Source organism: Capricornis sumatraensis, chromosome 5 (assembly GCF_032405125.1).
Source record: "Capricornis sumatraensis isolate serow.1 chromosome 5, serow.2, whole genome shotgun sequence".
Lineage (NCBI taxonomy): Eukaryota > Metazoa > Chordata > Mammalia > Artiodactyla > Bovidae > Capricornis > Capricornis sumatraensis.
The window spans coordinates 118,429,204-118,453,455 of NC_091073.1; the positions used below are offsets into that span (position 1 = coordinate 118,429,204).

Below are 24,252 nucleotides of genomic sequence, written 5' to 3' on the forward strand. Positions count from 1 at the left end.
TCAGGCCGGCGGGAGGGGCGCGGCGGCGCAGCCCACCTTGTTGCTGAAGAGTCGCGAGAGGCTGCGCTTGGGGGCGGCGGCGCGCGGCGGCGGGAGGCCGCGGACGTCCCAGAGGCGCAGCGCGCCGTCGTGCGAGGCGGTGTAGAGCACCTGGCCGTGCACCTGCGGGCGCGGGGCGTGGGCGGCCGGCGGCGGGGAAGCCCCGCCGCCCCGACCCGGCTCCCGGCTCGCCTGGACGCGGCCCGCGCAGCCCTGGGCGGCCTCGGCCGGGGAGGCTCTGCCCGCGGGCGCGCGCGGCCGCCCGGGATGGTGGGGTGGGGGGAGCCCTCAGCCCTTCCCTTCCGCGGGCGCGCCACCAACCATTGCCAACCAGCCGCGGGCCCGGGCGAGGGCGGAGCGCCTACCTGGATGCAGTTGATGACGAAGGCGTGGCCGCGGAACACCCTCCGCAGCGCTCCGGACTGGGCGTCGAAGGCGCGCGCGCGGGCGTCCCCGCTGCCCGTGAACACTGTGGACACACGGCGCCGCTGGCCTCGCGCCCTCGTCCCCTCGGGGCTCCGCGGGGCTGGGGTGGGGGCGTGGACGGGCGGGGGGACGGAGAGTGACGGAGACCCTCTCCTGGCCCATCCGCTCGCCTCCCGGGGATGTCGTAATTGCAAATGGCAAACAACCCAAGCCCCTTGAAAGGAAGGAGGTGGCACCTTCACTGTCTTTAGTACGGTTCCCTCAAGGTCAGCATGGGGAGCCGGGGTTCCGAGGCGCCCCACGTGGGACGCAGCCAGCTCTGCAGGGCTGCGGCGGCCCCACCGCCCTTGGGCTTCGGGTCAGTCTGCCCTGTCCTGTTGAGACAAATGGCTGGGCCCACTTGAGTTTCTGATTTAAGGAGGTCTGCGGTGGGGCCTAAGAACCCTCCAGTCAAGTGATGCTGATGACGGTCAGGGATCCCACTGAGAGCACTGGCCAGAGGAACTCCCTTGTCCACTTACTACCTTAGCCTGGGTTCTCCCGGCAGCTGACCTTGACACTAGGATTTGAATGCAAACTGTTCATCTGGCAGGGCATTCCAAGAAGTGGGGAGACAAACAGGGACTCCCTATGCAGGTGTGTTAGTGAGCAGGTAGGTGACTGCTGGGGTACTTGAGAGAAGGGCTGTCTGAGCTGTCCCACCTGGGGACAAGGGCGCTGGGCTCCTTTTCCATCAACTCCTAGTCGTCCTCGGCCAGAGGACCTCAGTGCTGCAGCAGGAAGTGCCCCTGAGTGTGGTACCGACCATCTGCTACAGCCACCCAGCGGCCTGAGTGAGCCGCAGGAAGCACCCTCGGGGGCTCCCTGTTCCCGCTTCCTGTGTCACCTGCCCGTTCCCAGGTTTTCTGCTAAAGCTAATGAATGTGGGCCTGAAAGGGAAGTTTTGTTTGCCAGCCTTTTCAGTTCCTTTCCAGCCGCCCCTTCCACCAGTGTTGCTGGGCATCCTGAGTGTGGGAAGAGGGTCTGGAATTTGGTCTGATTATCCTGCAGCCTGTGGGAAAGACCAACGGCCAAGTTCCTTAACAGCCGGCAGCAAGCAAGTAGGGTCTATGGGATCTGCTGCAGCCGCAGGTTTCATTCCAGCTGCTGCCACAGGGAGGCGCTCTGGGCAACGTTCTTCTCTGTAAATTAGAGACCCTGGCCAGGAGCAGAGCCATAATCACACTTAGAGCCTTGGACACAGAAAACAGGAGGCGGTGGGGGTTCATCTTTGTGCATCAGACACCTAAGTCCTCAGGGCATCTTGGGCACTATTTTTGGAAATCTGTTCTATCTTCATTTAACACCTGTGCTGTGAAGTCCGCTTGAATTTTCCTTTGTGACTCCTCCTCCAGCCCAGTCGGCTCCCTCATTCCTGCGCTAAAAGGACAGTTCTCAGGCTCAGCTCCATGTGCGGCTGGCTTCTGGCGGTGGTTGCTGCTGCTGCTGCTGCTGTGTGTGTGTGTGTGTGTGTGAGAGAGAGAGAGAGAGAGAGAGAGAGAGAGAGAGAATAACTGGGAAAAGGGTGCTGATGGAAAAATATAACACTGGGGATCGTTTTAGGAAAGAAATGTCCAGGAACGTGGGGCCCCACTCCCATCTAGGAGTGGTCAGGTTGTGCGTTTTGGTTTCCCAGCACAATGCCTGTCTTCTGGGTGTGTCTGGGCTGTAAATATGGCAAGCCACTTGGAGAGAGCCAGGAAAGCCCAGATGTGAGAGTTTGAGATCTGCGGGACAGAGTGCTTGCTGACTCCCCAGTAAGCCACTCTACCCTTCTTTCCTTCCAAAATAACTCTGATTAGTCCTGGCAGCAGTATCCCCAGTAAGAGGTTTTATTATTCCGTCTCTTTTATAGGCAGTAGTCAGAGAGATGTATGCCGAAGTTTCTGGGTGGAATTTCCAGAAAAGATCTTTAAAGGGGTCTACTCATCTAGAAGACATTTTGCCCTTTCCTCCTCTTCTTCCTGCTCGCCTAAAACATGATGGCTGGCACACCAGCAGCTCTCTTGAACCACGAAGTCCCCCCTTAAAGATAGATGATATGTACTAAGGATGATGAAGCAAAGTCAAGAAAGGAAACTGGGTGTCTAACATCTTTGTGAAGCCATCCATTTCAGCCTAGATCACCAGACTCTAAAATTCTTCTACCTGAGAGAAGAATAAACCACTATCTCATTTAAATTCCCTGTTATCTGGATTTTCTCTTATCTGTAGTCAAACCTAATGTCAAGTGAAGCTAAACCCACGGGCCCCTCAAGTCTGGCTGGAGTTAAGCAGTGTCACTGTCTCACTCAAGAATTAGAATGTGCCCTTGAGACCACTCTTAACCTGAGGTTCTCTGAACATGCAGGTCACTGTACATCGTAGTGGGTAAAGGTGGGGAGAGGCCCCCACACCCTTATTTGGAACTTGTTTGGCTGGAGGAACAAACACATGCATGAAGGAGGCACGACTGCCACTCCTGGCCGCCACCCAAACTAAGCTGCAGCTGAGGCTCAAGGAGGGCAGAGTGGAGTCAGCGGAAGCAGAGAGGCCTGGCTGAGAGCGGACGTGCTGGGGGGTGAGGCGTGACGGGACAGGCAGGCCGGGGCTCTGGGGAGCGTGGGGTCACTTACAGGTGCCCGCGTGGTACTTGAGGGCGCTCACACTGTGTCTGTGGGCCGTGAACGTGCGCACGCGCTCGCCGGTGTCTGCCAGCCAGCACTTGACTGTCCTGTCGGCGCTGCCCGAGTACACGTGCCGGTTTACCAGCTGCGAGGGAGGGGGGGTGTGGGGGGGAGGGTTGGCACCAGACACAGCGGGCCGGCTCAGAAGCCCCTCCAAACCTCTCTGTGTAAGCGGGGAGGGGCACGTGCAGGTCTTAGTGGAGAAACTGTGGGTGAGCCAGAAATGCCCCTTCCCCGGGGGTCCTGCCCGGGGGTCCCACCCGGTCGCCCACTCTGGTGCCCGAGGTCATACTGCCCACCCCCCACCTCCTCTGCAGGGCAGTGGGGGTCAGGCAGGCTTGCAGGCATCAGACAGACCTGGCTGCAGAGTCTCACTGGCCTTTGGCCCTTTGCCAAGTCACTGACTCTACTCTCAGTTGCTTCACCCACAGTGAGGACCCCGCCAGCCCCTTCCTCGTGGGGCTCAGACCCAACTACACAGCGCTCAGCACCCTAACTGCAGGGGCCAGGAAATGCCGGCTGCCGCTGCTGCCATTACCACCAGGGGTTTCTTGTCAGCCATTTCCTACTGTGGAACAGCCTGGGCCCCGGGGAAGGTCATGGGAATCCACCTGTAGCTACTGCAGGTCCCGGTATCATCCCAGCTGAGAAAAAAGCTCCCAGGGGAGGGCGTTCACGCTGGACTTCCACTCCAGGGAGGGCACGCAGGAGAGAGAAAGGTCTAGAAATAACCTGACTGGCCGTGGCATGTGAGGTAGCCCTCTGCTGGGACCAGAGCTGGACACCCAGGGGCCATCACGAGGTCCTGGCCCCCGCCTTTGGAGACAGGCTTCCCGGTTCCCGCATGCCTCCCTCACCCCGCTGGAGTGGCACTCACACCCCTGGCACTCACAACCCTGCAGGAGGTGAGGAATGGCCCAGGGAGACAAGGGCAGGGGGGCGTGAGGAGGTGCCGGTGGGCGGGTCCCCAGCTGCCACTAGCTGGCTATGGCACCAGGTCTCCTCCACTTGGCAGAGCCCAGGAGGACGAGGGGCAGGCGACAAGCCCCGGAGAGAGCCAGGGACTGCACTGCTGGGGCCTGGAACCCCTTGGGGCTTAGGGAAAAGGAGGCCCTTCGGGGACAACGGGTGGTGGGCGGAGCGCACGCTCCTGACGTTGCCACCGCCCACTCCTGACTCAGTGGCCCCTTATTATCTCCTAGTTTAAATCCCGGAGGATAGGACTCTGGCCCACCTCCTCTTCCCACCCCAGCCACCGCACAGGTCAGACTTGGCCTTGGGCAAATCGCTAAGACAGAGGCTTCGGGGGTTTCCTGTGGACTAAGTGGGCGACCAGCCGGGCCTGTGCCTCCCAGGCCCTGCCCTGCAGTCCTACTGGGGTTATGACCAGCCCAGCCAACGGAGCCTGGCCTCTGGCTTCTCTTACTGGCGTCCACTCTCCCAGGACAGGGCCAAGGTGACATAGGCCTGCCCGAGCGCTCTAGCAGGATCCAGAACCCCACCTGAGTCCTCCCTCCGTCTGTGCCACCGTTGATGGCGGCAGGGCTCCTGCTTGGCGCCCCCACCTGCTCTCGGCCTTTCGGGCCCTGTACATGGAGTCTGGGATGTGGCCAGCTTCCCCAGGCTCCTATGTCCCCACTGTCCCTAGAGGACCCTGGACACACATCGTCTTCCCCTTTACAAGTCCTCTCTGCCCGGGAGGTGCCCCCAAGTGGATCCCCCTCATTCTTTATGGGAGATCCGCCCTCCAGGGCCCCTCCTCGAGCTGCCCAGCACCGTCTGCCTCCTGCCCCCCAGCTGATCGCCACTGGCCCCCGTGTTTCCTGACTGTCCCCCCCCATTTCCCTCCCAGAGGCAGCCCGGACCTCCAGTGACCATACTCTCCAGACTGCCCACTAGGACTCCCAGACCTCTCAAGGGGAGCATGTGAGGCGGAGACCCCAGTGGTGGGTCTGGGCCCCACGGCCTCCACACCTCTGCCCCCTCTGGTCCACAAAGGAGGCACGGAGGGTCCACAGCAGCTGTGGCAAAGGGAGGACGCCTCTTGCTCAAAGCAGGGGTCCTGATGCTGCAGGGCCTGGCGCATGTGCCCCAGAGCCAGCAAGCAGGGGCTTCCCTGGTGGCGCAGTGCATGGGCGTCCGCCTGCCAGTGCAGGGCACGCGGATTTGATCCCTGGTCTGGGAAGCTTCCACTTGCCATGGAGCAACTAAGCCCATCAGTCCAGTTCAGTCGCTCCGTCGTGTCCGACTCTTTGTGACCCCGTGGACTGCCGCACGCCAGGCCTCCCTGTCCATCACCAACTCCTGGAGTTCACCCAAACCCATGTCCATTGAGTCGGTGATGCCATCCAACCATCTCATCCTGTCGTCCCCTTCTCCTCTAACTAAGACATAAGCAACAACTCCTAAGCCCTCTTGCCCTAGAGCCTGTGCCCCGCCCCAAGAGAAGCCGCCGCAATGAGGCCCATGCACCACAACCAAGAGTAGCCCCTGCTCCCCGCAGTGAGAGCATCAAAGACCCAGCTGAAAATACACACATGATTAATTACAGAAGGAAGAAAGAAAGAAACTACCAAGCAGCACACTTTCAAAGCACAAACCCCGAGCCCAGAGGCTGACAAGCTGGCAGACGCCTCACGGCTTGCCTGGGCTGGTTTCCTGAAAGGACCCCCGGGGGGCAGCACGGGAGCCCAGGGCGGCTCCAGGCAGATGGAGACAGCAGGAGGGACCTGACAGGGTGAGTCCCAAGGGCCGGTCTCGTGAGACTCCCAGCAGCCAAGGCGGCTCCGAGGGACAGGACCTGGGGCTGTCTCCCTGCAGGGTGATCGCCCAGAGGGCAGCTCGAGGCCCGCAAGCCCAGGGGTCCGCGCCCATGGCCCTGCGTCGGGGGCAGGCCTCACCCTCGCCTTGGCTCATGACAGGCCTTGTACCGGAGCAGCAGGAGAGAATCCCCAGGGCCAGGCGGCGCGCAGGGCCAGGTGCAGAGCATCGTGTGACCCTGACACACCCTGAAAAGCTGCTTGTTAGAAGCCCAGGTTACACATTCAGCCCTGGGTTCAAATCCTGCCTCTACCCTTACCAGCTGGGAGACCCTGGGCAAGTTGCTTAACCCGTGCTGAGCTTCCATCGCTTTGTGTACCAAATGAGAAAAATTAACCTCCATCGTGAGGATCAGTTCAATCATGTCGGCAGCCTGGTGGAACCTAGGAGCTGGAACGTACACCTAAAAGGCAATAGCAACCTCTGCCCCCAAACACCCCCCTACCCAGGGGCTTTTGCAGAAAAAGAACGGAGCGCCCCCAACAATGGCACGGGTGGTCAGGCAGGCACCCCACCACCCTCGGACTGCCCCACACCTAATGGCACCTTTCCTGTCCTTGTCTGGCTGTCCTTGAAATATTTCTTTAAAAAGACATGAAGTAGTATAATCCATTTTGTACACTTTTGTGTGTATTACATTTTAAAAAGTTAAATATAAAAAGAATAAAGTATTTCAAAAAGATATCAACTAAGCATGACAGAGTGTTAATATCTCGTTTCAAGAGGCGGCCACACAGAGTCTGTCTTAGCGTCTGCTACGCTTCATGGTTCAAATGTTTCACAACGAAAAATTTAAAAAGCATAACATATGAAGGACAGGAAAGACTCTCCACTTTCTCTTTCTTCACAAGGACCACCCACCTGAGCCCAGACCCTGGGAGCTTCTGGGAAGAGCGGGGGTAAGGGAGCAGCCCCCTTGGTGGTTGGCAGGCTTGACCTTGAATTTGCTAACTGGAAGTGAGCCCTGGCCTCTGCTCTGGCCCACATTCTCCACAGGAGGCCCGTGCACACCTGGCTCCACCCCGACCTGGCTTCTGGAACTCTCTGGGGCCGGCTCGCTTGACCCTGGATACACGTCCCCTAGTGAAGGAGAAAGGCAGAGGCCCCGCGGGTCTTGGCCGATTTCTCGGGCCCCGCCTCTGCTCCCAGAATGTTCCGCCGAGTGGGCTGCAGGTGGAGGATGCCACAGTGGATACCACATCCATGCAGGCCCATGGCTCAGGGGCAGGTTCATCTGTTCTCCTAGCCTCTGAAAAAGCGGCCCACAAGTTCATCTCCAAGCTCAGAAGGGCCTGACCAGGCACAGTGTACCCAGGGCAGCCCCCCAAGGGGCTAGACTCCAATAAAAAAAAATTTTTTTTAATTAAAAAAAGATACCAGGCAGCCAACTCTCAGCTCAGCACCCACGCCATCACCAGTCTTCCTCAACCAGGGTTTGAGTTAGAAAGACACCATTTGTATTAATACAACCAGAGACACATGGCCACTCTGGGGTTCACCAGGGTCAGAGGTCATTCTGTCCAAGCAGAGTGGAGACCTCCTCTACTCCACTGGTCCTGGGGTTCCAGGGCTGCCCTTCACCCCCAGAACCCAAAATCGGGCCTCCTGGCGCTGCTCTCCAGGGGACGGCCTCACGCTGCTTCCTGACACCTCGGACACACCCCCATCGCTGCCCTGGTTGGCTCCTAGAGCCTCGGTGTCACCAAGCCCTGAACCCCAACCTGCTCGTCTCGTGTACAGGAACCGGCCTGGAGAAGGGAAGAGGCCTTGGCCGCAACCGGGACCAGGAACACCCAGACCCTGATATTTCAACAGAGGGAGGGACCTCATCCAGCAGATATGCTCACTGAGAGTGGCCAGCGCATCCCTAGAGGCTTCAGAGCAAGTATCACGGGCTGACGGGTGTCAAGAACAGGCTCCACGGCAGGCACCCTGTCTCCGTCGACTCAGGAAACCCTCACGACTGCCGAGGGAAGGCACAGCTCCGGGTCCAGGATCCCTGATCCAGACCGCGGGGCCCGAGTTGTTTCGGGAGCTTTTGGACTTGAGGAACACACGCGTGTTTCCACAGCGAAATATATGCGGGTATTCCCAGGAAGTGGGATGAGCTGACCTACCCCCAGTCCCATGTCTGTTCAGGCCAGGCTTTGCCGCCAAGTGAGTTTTGATGCCAAGGCTAAGGAAAAAACTTCATTTCTTTTGGGAACTTCTGGATTTAGGAATTATGGACCACAGTTGGGCTTCCCAGGTGCCTCAGTGGGTTAAGAATACACCTGCATTGCAGGAGACGCAGGCAGACGCAAGTTCAAGCCCCAGGCCAGGAAGATCCTCTGGAGGAGGGCATGGCAACCCCCTCCAGTATTTTTGCCTGGAGAATCCCATGGATAGGGGAGCCTGGTGGGCTACAGTCCATGGGGTCGCAGAGTTGGACAGCACGGAAGTGACAGCAGGCATGCAGAGACCACAGTTTGTGGGTAGACCTGATCCTCATCTCACAAGGAAGGAAACAAAGTTCACGTATGAACGACAGCCCTCACCCTATTCCTATGAATGTGACGTATTTGCAAACAGGTCTTTAAAGAAGCAGTTAGGAGCTGCTGGTGGTCCAGTGGTTGGGGCTCCACGCTTCCATGGCAGGGGACGCAAGTTTGATCTCTTGATTGGGGAACTAGAATCCCACACATCATGGGGCATGGGCAAGATAGATGTAAGAATAAAAAAGTACCCTGAACATTTATTGGAAGGACTGATGCTGAAACTCCAGTACTTTGGCCACCTGATGCGAAGAGCCATCTCACTGGAAAAGACCCTGATGCTGGGAAAGACTGAAGGCAGGAGGTAGAAGGGGACGACAGAGGGTGAGATGGTTGGATGGCATCACAGGCTCAATGGAGATGAGTTTCAGCCAGCTCTGGGAGATGGTGAGGGACCGGGAAGCCTGGCGTGCTGCAGTCCATAGGGTTGCAAAGAGTCAGACACAACTGAGCAACTGAACAACAACAACTTTAAAAGAGGTAATTAAGCTAAAATGAGGGCACTAGGGTGGAACGTCATCCAGTGTGGCGAGTGTCGTTACGAGAGGAAGTGTGGATGCAGAGGGAAGACACGTGAGGATACAGAAGGGCCATCTGTAAGCAGAGGAGAGCGCCTCAGGAGGAACCGACCCTGCCCACGCCCTGCTCTTGCACTTCCAGCCTCCAGAGCGGCGAGCCGACCAGTCTCTGTTGTTCCAGCTGCCCCCTCTGTGGTTACTTCGTTACGCAGCCTGAGCTGACTGGGACACAGGGTGGGCTGCCGCTCGGAGCACGACCCGGGGAAGGTGCTGGGGGCCCCCGGCAGTCAGGCAGGTCTCACCTCCAGACAGATGACGGAGCCCTGGTGCTCCCGGAACACACGCAGCTGCTGGCCGCTCAGGATGTCCCAGGCGCGGACGGTGGCATCCGTGCTGCCGGTGAAGGCTGTGCGGCCCGGCGCGTCCAGCACCAGGCAGAGCACGGCGCCCGTGTGGCCCCGCAGCGTCTGGTGGCAGCAGCCGCTGGCCACCTGCCACACCTTGGCCGTGCCGTCTGTGCTGCCTGTCACCAGGAGGCCCCCAGCCACCGCCTCCTCCACCCAGGGGGCCCCAGCGTAGGCCAAGGTCAGCACACAGTTGCGGTGACCCCGGAACTCCCGGGCCACCTGCCCCCTGTCCACACTCCAGGCGCGGGCCGTCCGGTCGTAGGAGCTGCTGAAGAGCTGGTTGTCAGCGACCAGGATCCTGGTGGTGAGACGGGAAGGGTCAGGGGTCAGGCAGCAAAGGGCTGCCTGACAGGTCGGCACAAGGTCCCCTGTGACTGGTGACTGACATGTTCAATGAGCCCAGGAGATGGATGAGAAACCAGAAATGCTCTCAGCAATTGGGAGACATGAGTCGGAGAAAAATCTCAAGGCCAAGGAAATCTCGAACCCCCTTTTCAAGGGACAATGAGGCAGCCAGGGGAGGCCGTGGGGGAGCAGAGCCTCCCAAGCAGTAAATATTCCTGATTCTTACTCCCGTTCTGATGTACACTAGGCATTTCTCCGCAGAAAATACACTAGAACTCCGTGTGTAACTTCACAGGGCATGAGAGCAGACCCTAATTTACACACTCACCCCCAAAAGCAGCTGCCTGAAGCTGGAATGGGGTGTGTCATGTATGTGTGGACAGAGGGGTCAGGACCCCCACCACAGAGTAAAACCTTGTGACCCCTCTTTTTTCTGAAGTTTATTTATGTGTTGGCTGTGCTGAGTCTTTGTTGCTGTGGGCTTTTCTCTAGTTGCAGCGAGTGGGGGCCTCCTGTCTATCAGGCATGCAGGCTAATCATCTCACGCCCCCTCTTTCAAAAGGTCTCGCCTGGGGACTTCCCTGGCAGTCCTGTGTTAGGACCCCGAGCTTCCACTGCAGGGAGCATGGGTTCCATCCCCGGTCAGGGAACTGAGATCCCGCATGCTGTGTGGTGCTGCCAAAAAAATGTAAATATTAAAACCGTAAAAAGGTCTCACCTGTGAGCCAAGCACGGGCAGGAGGAGAGACAGACACAGAGCGGAGTGGACCCTCCGCCCACCTCTCACCCAGGATGGTCCTTCCGCCCACAAGTCTTTAAGGAAGCAGCCTGCACACTCTCAATAGGCGCCGGAGTCTTCCCTAATGCCGGGAGGTGGGGTTTTCACCGCGTGGGTGCTTCTAAAGGCAAGTGATGACCTGGCACCCTGGGTGACGTCCCAGGGGCCCGAGTCACATCTGCGTGGCCTGTGACGGCAGGGACGCTGGGCCGGACCGGTGTCCCCAGAAGCTCACACACCTGGCCCTGCTCTGAGAAGCAAAGGCCACGTCCTCACCCAGGGACACCAGATGTTTGGGAGCACAGCTATGTAACCATGCAAATACGCACCCGGAGATGTTCAGAACAGCCAGCTGCTCAAAAGGAGGCCCTGAGGGGTGTGCGTCTGTGCTTGAGTGCATACGTGTGCTTGCCTGTGGACATGTGTGCTCAGCAGAGCATAATTTCTGTGCAGATTTACTTCTCAGGAGTCACCTGCAAATGCAGGAGACCTGGGTCCCATCCCTGGGTCGGGAAGATCCCCTGGAGAAGGGAAAGGCTGCCCACTCCAGTATTCTGGCCTGGAGAATTCCATGGACTGAATAGTCCAGGGGATTGCAGAGTCAGCCACTGAGCGACTTTCACTTTCATTTCTGAGGAGCGGTTGGATATAGTCACCTGAGATGAGACCCTCTCCACCTGCCCCCTCCTCTGTCGGCCCTTCCAGCAGCACCCAGCCTCACAAGAGGAGTCGCCCCCAGGCCCACACTCTTCCTCAGTCACAGACTTCTTTCTCGAGATAGACCACTACTGGGAATTAATTTCCTGGCAGCCCAGTGGTCAGGACTCTGAACACTCACTGCTGAGAGCCTGGGTTTGATCCCTGGTTGGGAATGAAGATTCTTCAAGGTTCAAAACCATATATATATATATATATATATATATTTAAATAAATAAGTGGGACAGCACGCTGGGTAGAGGCCAGCAGTAGCTGAGACTCAAGTCCTCATCCCAGCCCTCCTCCACCCCTGCCTGGCCGGGCCTGGCCTCCCAGGTCCCTGGTTCCCACCTGCTCTGGCTAAGGGGGATGGCGGCTTGGGGGAGGGGAATCAGAGCTCAGCTGCAGGAGGCGGGGGCTGGAGCTCTCCCGGGGTCCCCACTGGGGTCCTTCTCTCAGCACCATCCTGAGTCAGTGAGACACTTCAGCCTTTCTCCTGCCCTGTGGGAGCACCCATCCGTCGGGGGCTGTTAATGACCAGGCCGGCCCACCATTTCCACCCGCTGTGTGCAGGACCAGCCGGCCAGACGGGTCCCACCCAGCCCCAGGCTCCGCAAAGCCCACACTGGCTGAAAACAGCCTTTGGTCCCCGTCCCCTGCAACCACGGCCCCCACAGCGCCTGGTTGCACGTTCTTCGCCTAGTTAACTCCCCAGAGAGGTGCCCTTCCCGGCCCGTGAGGTCAGGAGGGCCCAAGGGCAGGTGCCCAGAGTCCAGCTACTACCAGGCAGTCCCTCAGGGGCGGGGTGGGGGGGGGGCAGGGTTTGAGACGGCCTCAAGTTACAGAAATACTGTCCAGCCGATCAGATCAGCAAGGAATTTCCATGGCTCAGCTCAGACCCAAACTCGATACATTTTTGGAAAAACTCAAACCTCCGTGAGAAGGAATGGCTGGGATATTTTCAACAGCAACAGGGAAAGGATAGGTTGAAAAACACCCTCGACTCCCTCTGCAGAACAAGCCCCATTCTGTTCCTCTTCCAAGCGCCCAGTCCAGCATCAGGCACCAATTAAGCCGTTTCCTCTGGAATCTGCTCCCATCGGTAGGAGCTGTAGCCTCCAAGGCCTTTCCCTGCACACAGCTGGGAGCGGTTGTGCACAGGGCCAGCGAGGACATCCAGGCACTAGTCTAAGGGTTGGCGATGCCTCCCTGTCCGCACCTCCGCCTCCCAACCTGCCCCCCCGACCCCCAACACACACACACGCCTGCAGCCCTGGGCAGTTGGCACTTGTCACACCCGGGGACACTTCTGTCCTGGGGCTTCTATCGCCCTGTTCTCCTGGCCACCTCCCCACATGTCCACACGTGCTCCCCACAGAAGCTAAGCTCCTCCAGGGCAGGGGCCCCACAGCCTACATCTCGGTCTCCAGTCCTCACTGCCCCCGGCCCCACTGACCTGTTCACGATGGACGTGTGTCCCCGGAACACCTGCAGACACTGCCCGGTCAGCACATCCCACTTCCTGATGGTGCAGTCAGCGCTGCAGGTGAAGGCGGCCTCGTCCTCCAGCTGGCAGAAGGTCACGTAACTCTCATGTCCTGCAGACGAGGGGAGGACATGTGAGTGCTGTGGGGCAGGCCTGCTCCCTGAGCGTGTTTGAGACACGGAGGAAGGGAAGAAAGCAGCTTGCAGGCAGTTTGGGCTGAACCCAGAAGGGACTAGCGCTTCAAAACGGAGCTGTAACTCTGGGAGACTCTCAGGAATCGTGCGGAGCCAGGAGCAATTCAGGGAGCACTCAGCCTGCCCCGGAATCCTTCCTCCCTCCTCTCCTTCCCTCCTCCATCTTAACCATCTTCTTTTAGTCTTTTTAAAAGAAAATATTTATTTGCTTATTTGCTTGGCTGTGCCGGGTCTTAGCTGCAGCACGTGGGATCTTGTTCCCTGACCAGCGATGGAACCCTGGGCCTCCTACACTGGGAGTGCAGAGTCTTAGCCACTGGACCACAAGGGAAGTCCCTCCTTTTCTTCAAACTTTTCAGCTCCTTGTATTTACTCAGTCATTCAACGAGCCCCATGTTACAGAGGCAGGAAAAACAGAGGCCAGCAGCACGGTCTTTGGAATCAGAATGCCCAGGAAAGCAGCCTGGTGCTGCTACTGGCTGCCTGTGGGCAAGTTATTTCCCTCTCTGTGCCTCGATTTTCTCACCTGAAACGGGGAGAGTGCCGCTGCCTGAGTCACGGGGCCACTACGCAGGGTGCGTACACGCTAGCTGTGAGCTGTCCTTACGTTTGGGGAGAGACCCTGGCAGGCAGAACACTGGCCCCAAAGAAAGCTGGTTCCTAATTGCTGGATCCTAGAAATGTTACCTTCCTTGGAAAAAGACACATTTACAGATGCAACTCATTAAGGAGGACCTTGAGATGGGGAGATGACCCTGGATATCAGGATGGGCTCTACATGCCTTCACAAGCATCCTCAGAAGAAGGCAGAGGGAGGGCTCAGGACACAGAGAAGGCATGCTGAAGAAGGAGCAGAGACGTGAGGCTGCTGGCCCTGAAGACTGGAGCGAGGAGGCCACAGTCAGGGATGCAGCGGTCGCCAGAAGCTGGAAAAGCAACCGTGGTCTTCCCTGCAGGTTTCAGAGGAAACCTGGACTTTTTCCCAGTGACACTGATTTTGGGCCTCCAGACTTGTGCCATAATAAACTTGTTTCAAGGAAACCCAGTGTGATCATCAGTCACGGCATCGACAGGAAACACATAGAGATACAGGGATAAGTAAGACACGTCCCCTGCAAAGACTTTGCCAACAAAGGTCCATACAGTCAAAGCTGTGGTTTTTCCAGTGGTCTGTATGGACATGAGAGTTGGACCACAAAGAAAGCTGAGCATTGAATTGATGCTTTTGAACTGTGGTGCTGGAGAAGACACTTGAGAGTCCCTCAGACTGCAAGAAGATCCAACCAGTCAATCCTAAAGGAAATCAGTCCTGAATAGTCATTAGAAGGACTGATGCTGAAGCTGAAACTCCAATACTTTGGCCACCTGATGCAAAGAACTGACTCATTGGAAAAGACCCTGATGCTGGGAAAGATTGAAGGTGGGAGGAGAAGGAGACAGAAGATGAGACGGTTGGATGGCATCACCCACTCGATGGACATGAGTTTGAGCAAGCTCTGGTGGATAGTGGAGGATGGGGAGGCCTGGTGTGCTGCAATCCATGTGGTCGCAAGGAGTTGGATACGACTGAAGAACAACAACTTGCCTTCCAGGAGAACAGCCAGCCCAGAAGGAGGGACAGTTGGCCAAGCATGACAGGTGCAGGGACAGTGCGTGACAAGGGTCAGCAGAGCAGACGCTGAGTGTGGTGGGTAAGGAGGGGTCTCTGCGTTGTCTGTCCAGAGAAGAGGAAGTGTCTGAGCAAGGAGACGGCACACACCAAGCAGGAGGGGCCCCGGGGGCCAGGACTCAGGCGCTCGGCAGAGAAGGTGGATGAAGCAGGCAGAGCGAGGGTGGAGGTCTGGGACGGAGCGAGGGCCATGCAGCCCAGGGTCTCGCCAAGCGCACCTGGCCATCGCTCTCACGGGGCAGTTGTCCGATCTTTCGGCTCTCACCCTGGCTGTGGGGTTGACCTTTATGCCTTGAGCCTTATTATGTAGCCCTGGGGACCCTTGGTCCCTGGACACAAAACTTGTATGTACATGGCTGAATCCCTCCGAGGTTCACCTGAAACTCTCACAACATTGTTTGTTTATCAGCTACGCCTGTGTGCTAACTTGCTGCAATCTTGTCCGACTCTTTGCCACCCCATGGACTATAGCTCACCAGGCTCCTCTGTCCATGGACTTCTCCAGGCCAGAATACTGGAGTGGGTAGTCCTTCCCTTCTCCAGAGGATCTTCCTGACTCAGGGGACTGAACCCAGGTCTCCCGCATTGCAGGCGGATTCTTTACCGCCTGAGTCACCGGGGAAGTCCTTCATGGCTATACCCCAATACAAAATAAAAGTTTAAAAGAAAAAAAAAAAAGAAGTGTTTCCATCTCGAATATAACCACGTCCAACAGTAAACTGAAGCTGATTCTACTGGAGGGGAATTCAGGGACCAGAAAAATCAATGGAATCAAAGGAATGTGAGACCTCAGAGCTATGTCACAGACAAGGCAAGTGACGAACTCAAAACGGGAACGATGTGAGGGATGTATTTACGATATTAAAGAGATTGATCAGATTTCCAAAATTTCCTCTCAATGTCTGGTATCAATTAGACAAGGATTTAGAACCTCCTGAGCAGTTTCGAACTGATTCTCACTGTTTTTTTTTTTTTGGCCTGGGGTTCAAGCTTAATTACTCTTGAAAGAACCCAACTTCCTGGGTTCTGAGAAACAGAATTTTTTTTTAAAAAAAGTAAGAAATAAACATTTTCTTGGATAGCAAATACCAGGCCTCTAGGAAAACAACGTTTGTGAATCAAGTAAATATGAGATTGTCTCCATCAAAGTGCACATCAGTTTAGAAGTTGAGGGTAAAATGTGTTTGGCAAAATGCGGCCCAGCTTTCTGCCAACACCAAAATGTTTATATAATATTTGAGGGTTGTCAACACGCTCTCCCTGAGATTGGATCTGCCGTCAGGAGGGATTGGGAGTACTCAGCACCAAGACAGGGGTCCCCCAAAGCCCACCAAGGCTAGGAGAGTCCCCCTCAGGGCACCACCCCCAGTCCAGACTAAGACTAAGGCGCTTAGTCCAAAATCTAAGCTCCTTCCATCCTGTCTCAGCAGCATCTGACAGCAGGAAGGCAGAGCACAAGTGGACCCACCAACCAGACCAAGGGAAGCACTGAAATCCCAAGGCTGGCACCTCGGCTCGATGGAACTGTACTCATTGACCAAGACTGTGAGAGTGGGGCCGCTCCTCTGATTTGTAGAAGTTGCAACAACGATGGACACTTGACTGCAAATCAACAGAAGTATAAACAAGGCTTGAAGGAAAGAGGTAACAATGAAAAGAAGTTTTCCAGTGTGGAAAAGCTCATCTCTGAAGCTGGGCCAGGCTGACCCTCCACCCTCTCGGGGGCCTGGCCGGGCTGGCGGGGGTCCCTGCACCGGTCAAGGCTCTTCCGTGCACACGTTCCCTTCTCCGGCACCAGACGCCATCTCACACCCAAGGGAGCCCTCCGGGCTTGGAGTCCTTGTCGCACCGGGGTCCTGGGGGCTGTGAGCAAGCCCCTGGCTGTAACCCACAGACTAGAAGCCACCAAGCAACAACAGGGCCCCATCACCCCGGCAGGGTCACCGAGGATGCAGGCGGGAGGCGCCCTCGAGTCCCCGGGGGCCACAGAGCCTTGGCCACGAGCTGTTGGAATTGTGCAGAATAAGCAAGAAAGCCAAACGAAAAATAAATATTTTCAAAGGGCTGCAGAATGCAGATAAAATGTGGTTATTTTGTTCAAGAGAATATGCTGAGGCTCAGGGTTTCCTGCCAAGGTAGTTGGCCCTCCCGGCCTCCCGGCTCGCACGCCCTTGGACGTGCTGGGGGGTTGAGTCGAAGTAACTCTCCATGGGCAGGAGCGGCTCATCCCGCCGGAGACCAGGGTCTGCAGGGGCAGAGGGGCCCGGGGCGGGCACAGCCCAGCTGAACCCGCCTTCAGCTCAGCATGACAAGCTCTGCTGCCCCTGGAGTCTTCCGTCTGCGCAGTGGGGCCCGCTGCCCTTGTCCAAGCTGCTCTCTGCGGCCCCCACCCCTGGGGGCTCCCTGTCCCACCCCTGGGCTCCCTGTCCCCCCCAGGCTCCCTATCCCCCCACTGTGGGTTCCCTGTCCCCCTCTCGGGGGCTCCCTGTCCCCCACTGTGGGCTCCCTGTCCCCCCCAGGGGGCTCCCTATCCCCCCCGTGGGCTACTTATCCCCCCGTGGGTTCCCTGTCCCCCCTCTCCGGGGGTTTCCTGTTCGCGGTCCCCCACTGCCATCAGGGCTCAGACAGTCGAGAGCTCTACGAGGGGCCTCCAGTTCAGGAAGTGTCCCCCAAGGCCCGGAAACCAGGGTCCTGCCTCCCTGGACGAAGACCCCTCCGCGCCATGGCCGCCTGGGGAGGGTCAGCCCCGATGAGACCCAGGTTCTGCGGTTTCCACCCTCTGCCCACATTTCCAAAGTCCCTTCATGAGACTCTCCGTGAGTGACCATTTGGGAGAGGCCACTGGTTTCCTGCTGCTGTCTGAGCACAGAAGCTCTGGCCGGAATGGACGGAGTCTGACAAAGCCACGGGGGACCGCGGTGTGGGCCACATGCCCCACCAGGCTCCCACCCCTGCGCTGGTCTCTGTTGCCACCTCAGTGCCCGTCCTCAGCCCCAGCCTCTCTGGTCCCACAACCTCGACCAAACTGCTGTCTGCTCCCATCCCATTCTCCTTGATCCGCTCCCACAGGAGAGCACTCCTCCCGAGGACGGTGGTCTCCACAGAGCTGGAGAATGAGTCACCAGTGTGGGCTTCCTTCCCATCCGTGCTGAAAACCCAGGGCTGCTTATTTACGGAACGCTTCCTTGACCAGGACAAAGCTAAGAATGATTTTGTTTCTGTCTGAGCGTCTCCCCTGGGCGCCTACGTGCCCTTTTAAAAGCACGTATGAGATGACTCAGCAATCCCACTTGTGGGTACACACCCAGAAGAATGGAAAGCAGGGCCTGGGAGAGAGATTTACACACCTAGGTTCACAACAGCATCACTCACAAAGTCAGTGGAAGCAGTGCCAGTGTCCGAGGATGGGTGATGGATAAAGCAGATGAATTAGATCCACATGAGGGAAGAGGGTTCTGCTTTCAAAAGGAGGGACATTCTGCCCCGTGTCACAGCCTTGGGGACACTGAGTGGAGGGAAACACGCCCATCACAAAAGACAAAGTAATATGTATAAAATAAAAACATAAAAAGACAAATTCCACTTACACAAGGAACCCATGGGAGTCAGGTTCCCAGAGGAAGAAGCAGAATGGTGGGAGCCAGCCTCAGTTTCCTCATCTACAAAATGGGATGATACAGGCTTGCGAGAAGCAAATACGGAAGAGCTTTGGAGCCAGCACTGTTCAGGGCCCAGGGGATGCTGTTTCTCATTTTGTGCATGAAGGGTAAGTCAGCAAATGCAAGGAGCAACTTCACTTTCACTTTCATGCATTGGAGAAGGAAATGGCAACCCACTCCAGTGTTCTTGCCTGGAGAATCCCAGGGACGGGGGAGCCTGGTGGGCTGCCGTCTGTGGGGTCACACGGAGTCGGACACGACTGAAGCGACTTAGCAGCAGCTCTATATTCCCTGCCTTGATGCCCACCATGACCCTCTGAGGTTAGGTAACTATTCTTATCATCCCCAATTCAGAGATTAAGCAACTGAGGCTCGAGAAGTTATGTAACCAGATTCAGGCCCAAGCTGCCTGGCTCCAGAGCTCAGGCTCTGGACCGTCAGTGGTCCTTTCTGCTTTCTGGTAGCAAGTAGGGGTCATCTAGACAGGCAGGCGCCCACCAGGCTTCCAGTAGATAGGAGTGTGCTGTTTGTCTACAGGGAACGGAAAACAATCACCACCCCTATCAGGTGAGAAGGTGCTGTTAGAAGGAAGCTTGCAGGGGAACAGCCATCATGGGCTGGAACCTCAGGCTGGGTCCCTTACTTAAGTGAGAACAGACCAGGAGAGGAACAGCCACCGGGGGAAACGCTGTTGTTCCCACTGATCCCGTGAAGTGCCCCAAAGAAGTAGGTACCCAAAGGCTAAAGGAGAAAAAGAGGCAAACAGGAAGAATTACAGTAAAAACAATTGTTCCCTTTACAGAAGGCAATTAAGACTTCTCTCTCACTGCGAGCTGACCAATTACATTTGAAAGCCAGTTCAAGGGTTCATAGTTTCTTGGGGGCAGAGCTCAGGGGACTGGTTTTGCAGCCTAGTCTCCAGGGGTCCCCACGGGTGACAGTGTGCCCGCCGAACCTCCACCACCAGGTACTGCCTGGCTCTTCCCACCCCCTGGCACAAGCTCCCTAAACCCTGCAAGATTCACATAACTGCCTCTGGCCCCCAGTTGCTTCTGCCACCGTGAGCTTGTCTGCGGAAGGAAACACAAGGCAGAAACTGCCAACCCAGTCTGCTCTGCCCGACAGACCCAGGAGGGAGCCCCAGCGGGCTGTCCCTTAGCTGCCTTCGGTGGGCTCAGGGCTGTGTGGGGCCCGGTCCCCACCTCGATGAGGCACCTTCCACAATGGGAGTGGAAAGAGCCTGGATCTGGAGTCAGGAGACCTCCAGGGATCAGGCTGCCGCTGACCAGCCGTGCGGCCCTGGGAGGGCACGCCTGTCCTACAGATCTGTCCTGGCAAGAGTCAGGCCAAGGGCGAGAAGCCTTCCCATCCAGCTACGTGACCCCGGACAACCCCTGCAACCACAATGTGCATCGAGGATGTTGACAACAGTACCTGCCTCAACGAGGTGAGTATGCAGAAAACACTTAGAACGTGTAGCATGTCGGTAAATATCTGCACCTCTCGTCTGCCTCATCAATAAGCTGGTGTCATCAGGGCAGCGCTGTTCACAGCAGCCAAGACAAGATGGCACAAGCTAAGTGTCCATCGACAGATAAATGGGTAAACGTGTGGTACATATATATAACGGAATATTACTCAGCCATGAAAAGAATGAAATATAGGACTTCCCTGGAGGTCCAGTGCTTAAGACTCTGCACTTCCACTGCAGAGGGGGTGGATTCGATCCTGATAGGGGGTCTACCCTGGGCTTCCCTGCTGGCTCGGCTGGTAAAGGATCCGTCTGCAATGCGGGAGACTTGGGTTCGATCCCTGGGTTGGGAAGATCCCCCTGGAGAAGGGAACGGCTACCTACTCCAGTATTCTGGCCTGGAATATTCTAAGTCCACGGGGTAGCAAAGAGTCGGACACGACTGAGCAACTTTTTCACTTTCTTTCAGGAGAGCTAAGATCCCACTTGCCACAGGGCATGGCCAAGAAATTTTTTTAAAAAAAAGAATGAAATAATGTCATTTGCAGGAGCATAGATGGACCTAGAGATGATGAGACTAAGCGAGTACAATATGCAATCGCTTACATGTGGGATCTAAAACGCAACCCAAATCAGCGCATCTAGGAAACCAAAAACAGACTCACAGACACAGAGAACAAACTTGTGTTTGCCCAAGGGGAGAGGAGATTGAGGAGCACAGGAGTGGAAGTTTGGGATCGGGGAGGCAAACTATCGTATCCAGGACGGCTAAACAAGGCCATGCTGAATAGCAGAGGGAGCTACAGTCAACATTCCGTGACAAGCTATAATGGAAAAGAAAATGAGAAGGAATATATTTAAGTCTATATGTGCACAACTGAGTCAATTTACTGTACAGAAGAAATTAACACAACATCATAAACCAACTATGCTTCAATAAAGTTTAAAAAACTAATAAACAGGGAATTCCCCGGAGGTCCAGTGGAGAAGGCAATGGCAACTCACTCCAGTACTCTTGCCTGGAAAATCCCATGGATGGAGGAGCCTGGTAGGTTGCAGTCCATGGGGTCTCGAAGAGTTGGACTCGACTGAGTGACTTCACTTTCACTTTTCACTTTCATGTATTGGAGAAGGAAATGGCACCCCACTCCCGTGTTCTTGCCTGGAGAATCCCAGGGACAGGGGAGCCTGGTGGGCTGCCATCTATGGGGTTGCACAGAGTCGGACACGACTGAAGCGACTTAGCAGCAGCAGCAGCAGCCAGCAGTTGAGATGCCGAGCATCTGCTGCCCAGGGCGTGGGTTCGGTCCCAGGTCAGGGAAGTAGGGTCCCATAAGCCTCACCTCGAAGCCCATAAATAAAATAAATAAACTGGTGTCAAGTCTAATCATCTCATAATTGTAAGGGTTAATAACAGAAGAAAATATGTACTTAGAAGAGTGTTGATAAAATATAGAAACTAAAATTTCAGGACATCTTATTAGTACTTCGCTGATCCAAAAATATCCTATGGTGTGGAGTGGAGCTGGCAATTCCTTGCCTTCCATGGGGCGGGGGTGGGGGGGGTGCACAAGAATCATCACAAACTCAAAATGAGTCTCTTACAAGTCAAGCCAATGAGTGCAACTGTGGGAAAAGGAAAGTCCCCTCTGTCCCTGACAACTGAAGTGCAAATCTTTATAACATAAGACTCAGTCGTGATAGAAAGGATCTTGGCAGCAGTTATCTCATTTGACAGCATTTTCCTGTCGGGTGGGACGGCCCCCAACTAGCCCCCAATCAGAGAGTCTAGGTGGGGCTCCCCAGGCCAGCTGACCATCAGAGCCACTTTGCAGTGTGTTAGACATGCCAGTTCTGGGCCTTCCCTGGGGGCCCAGGTGGTAAGGAATCCACCGGTCAATGCAGGGGCCACAGGTTTGATCCCTGGTCTGGGAGGATCCCACATGTCACAGGGCCATCGTTGAAGCCTCCGAACTCTGGAAACCCTGCTCCCCAACAAGAGAAGCCAGGGCAGCAAGAAGCCTGAGCGCCACAACTGGGGAGTAGCCCCCGATCGCTGCAACCTGAGAAAAGCCCGCAAGGAAGACCCGGCTTCAGTGTGTGCTAAGTCTCTGCAGTCGTGTCCAACTCTCTTCGACCCCACTGACTGTAGCCCGCCAGGCTCCTCTGTCCATGGGATTTCCCAGGCAAGAACACTGGAGTGGGGTGCCATTTCCTCCTCCAGGGGATCTTCCCGACCCAGGGATGGAATCCGTGTCTTCTGCCTTGGCAGGTGGGTTTTTTACCACTAGAGCCACCTGGGAAGGCCAACACCACCAAAAATAAAGAAAGAAATTCCAATTCTAGAGTGCCACCCCAAGGGCTCAGTGAAACCCAGACGTGGGAATCTGCATTTCTGAAAGCCCTCCAGATAAAAGTGTCGCACTTGGGAAACAATACCAACTGGATTTAAATTTTCTAACAGATCTACATCTGGCCAAGTGTGACTGTCTGCGAGTGGCGGCGGACTCCCCACTACCCACACCGCCTCCCAAAGAGCAGGCAGCGCCAAACTGCACCCCGCCGGAGCCTTGAAACAGTTACCCTCACTGCTCTCGTTTAAAACCAGCAGGGGCAGGAGCACCCAGTCCTGAAGCTAATTTCCTCCCCGTGGCTACAGGAGGCGGGGGAGGGGCGGGAGAGGGGAGAGGAGGGGCGGGGTGGGGGGCGAGGGGGGCGCCGGGCAGGCCACCCAGGATTTGCTGAGTGTGGTGGAAAAATCCGCGGTGACAAACAACTGCGCGCACGGCAGGCAGCCTGGTGCCTCTGCCAGGGGCTACAGGGGCCACTCAGAGAGCGGAGGGGCCTGGCAGTCTGCTGCTGCAGGCATGTGACAGGCCCCCAGGAGGGGGAAAAACATCCACCTCCCCTCCAGTAAATACACAAATATAAATCGGTGCGGGTGTATCCGCAGGGCTCTTCTATGAAGCAATACTTATGCCGAAGTGTATCTCCTGCCGTTTCATGGCGTTTCCTAATTGCAGAGGAGACCAAGCAGCGAGAGAGAGCAGGGCCGGGGTGGGGGGGGGAGGGGTCGCATGAGGGAGGGGGTTTTCGACTCTGCCCCTCCCCGCGGGGTGGGGCTGCGTAAACCGCCCGCCAGCTACTTAATTAACTCGGTGCCTCAGTCTCCCCGCCTCCGCAAATGGGCTCAGTACCACACCATGTAGACAGCACCTCCGCCGCCGCAGTGCCCAGGCCGCCGACCCAGCCCCTGCTATGTCCAAAGGCTCGGGGACAGGAAACATCCGGCCACAGGTCACAAGGCCAGCGAGAGAGAAGGCAGGGCGACGCTCAGCTCAAGGGACAGAGGTGCAGTTTTCTTTCCGTTTGTCACCACTGCGGTGATGGAAATGGTTTCAACCCAGCTGTTGATCGGACACTGCGCCCCTCGCCGCCGCGCCCCTTGCCTCGCTGGCGGAGATCGCGACCTCTCTGCACGCCCACCCTCACCCCCCACCGGGGGAGCTCTTCCACGAGGGTCCACGGTGCGTGCGCGCTGGACTTGGGGGAAGGGGTCTGCGGACAGGTCAGAGGCTGGCGAGAGGCGGACAGGAGGGCAGAGCGAGCGGTCGGAGGACGCGGCCGGGCGGGTCTACCTTGTAGGAGGGCGCAGCACGTGCCGTCCGCGGTGCTCCAGAGTCGGGCCGTGCCGTCCTCGCTGCCCGTCAGCAGGCGCTGTCCGTCGGGGCTCAGGCTGAGCCAGTTGATGCCCCCGCGGTGGTCGGCGCAGACCCTCAGAGCAGACCCTCCGCCCCCCATCCCGCGGGTGGGGGGGCCCTCGGAGGAGGCTGCGCGCCGCTAGGGAGGGGCCCCTCGGTGTCTTCGCGGCGGTTCCCTGCGGCTGCGTCCCGAGGCCATCGCGGGGCCTTCGGCTCCCGGCTCCTGCGGAGGCACCCGACGCGGGTGAGGCGGGGAACCCTCGCTACCGTGCGCCCACCCGGCCTCCCGGCCAGCTGACTCGCAGGGGCTGCGTCGCAGAGGGAGTCCGCGTAACGGGCGAAGCAGCCGCAGCCCCACCGGCGCGGAAAGCCTCCCGCCCCGCGCTCCCCGGGGGAGACCGCACCCACCTGCGCACGGTTGTCTCGGGGCGCGCTGGAGAGCGCGGGGTGCCGGGGACCGGTGAACCCGGGGAGTGAAGCGCCCCGCGCGTCCTCCTCGGCCAGCGCCGCGCGCTCCGGGCGGCCGAGTGGCGAACAATACAGTCCAGCCAGGCTCCTCCTCAGAGACCACCCCTCAACCTGTCCCCTCCCACTTCTCGGGCCTGCCCTCCCGCAGCACCCACCCCGACCGCCGCTCCCGATCTCTCAGGACCGACCTTAGCCCGCGGTCCCTGCGCCTGCTTCCCGGGACGCCGCGGCTCGCGTGCGATCGTCCCGGCTGCCCGGCCCGCGCCTCGGGGCTCCAGCCCTCGCCGCCCTCGCCGGGACCAAAGGCCGGGACAACGAGGAGGAGAACACGGTGGA

General features: G+C 57.3%; 1 protein-coding gene across 1 annotated transcript; it reads right to left on the reverse strand.

The window, feature by feature from the left end:
• WDR86 (WD repeat domain 86) lies at positions 1 to 23,932 on the reverse strand. The gene is made up of 7 exons (XM_068973247.1): positions 23,857 to 23,932; positions 23,386 to 23,671; positions 12,725 to 12,866; positions 9,345 to 9,747; positions 3,120 to 3,255; positions 405 to 508; positions 1 to 162 (listed from the first exon to the last, which is right to left on the reverse strand). Exons 2-7 carry the CDS (start codon positions 23,546 to 23,548, stop codon positions 1 to 3), a joined length of 1,110 nt encoding a protein of 369 aa, XP_068829348.1. The 5' UTR covers positions 23,549 to 23,671; positions 23,857 to 23,932.
• Between the last annotated feature and the right edge of the window lie 320 nt (positions 23,933 to 24,252).

Excerpts from the sequence above, each read along its gene's own strand:
- WDR86 (XM_068973247.1), bottom strand. The coding sequence starts at position 23,548 with ATGGGGGGCGGAGGGTCTGCTCTGAGGGTCTGCGCCGACCACCGCGGG. Across the intron at positions 9,748-12,724 it reads CACACGTCCATCGTGAACAG|GATCCTGGTCGCTGACAACC; the intron begins GTCAGTGGGGCC and ends TCTCACCACCAG. Across the intron at positions 3,256-9,344 it reads GCTCCGTCATCTGTCTGGAG|CTGGTAAACCGGCACGTGTA; the intron begins GTGAGACCTGCC and ends CCTCCCTCGCAG.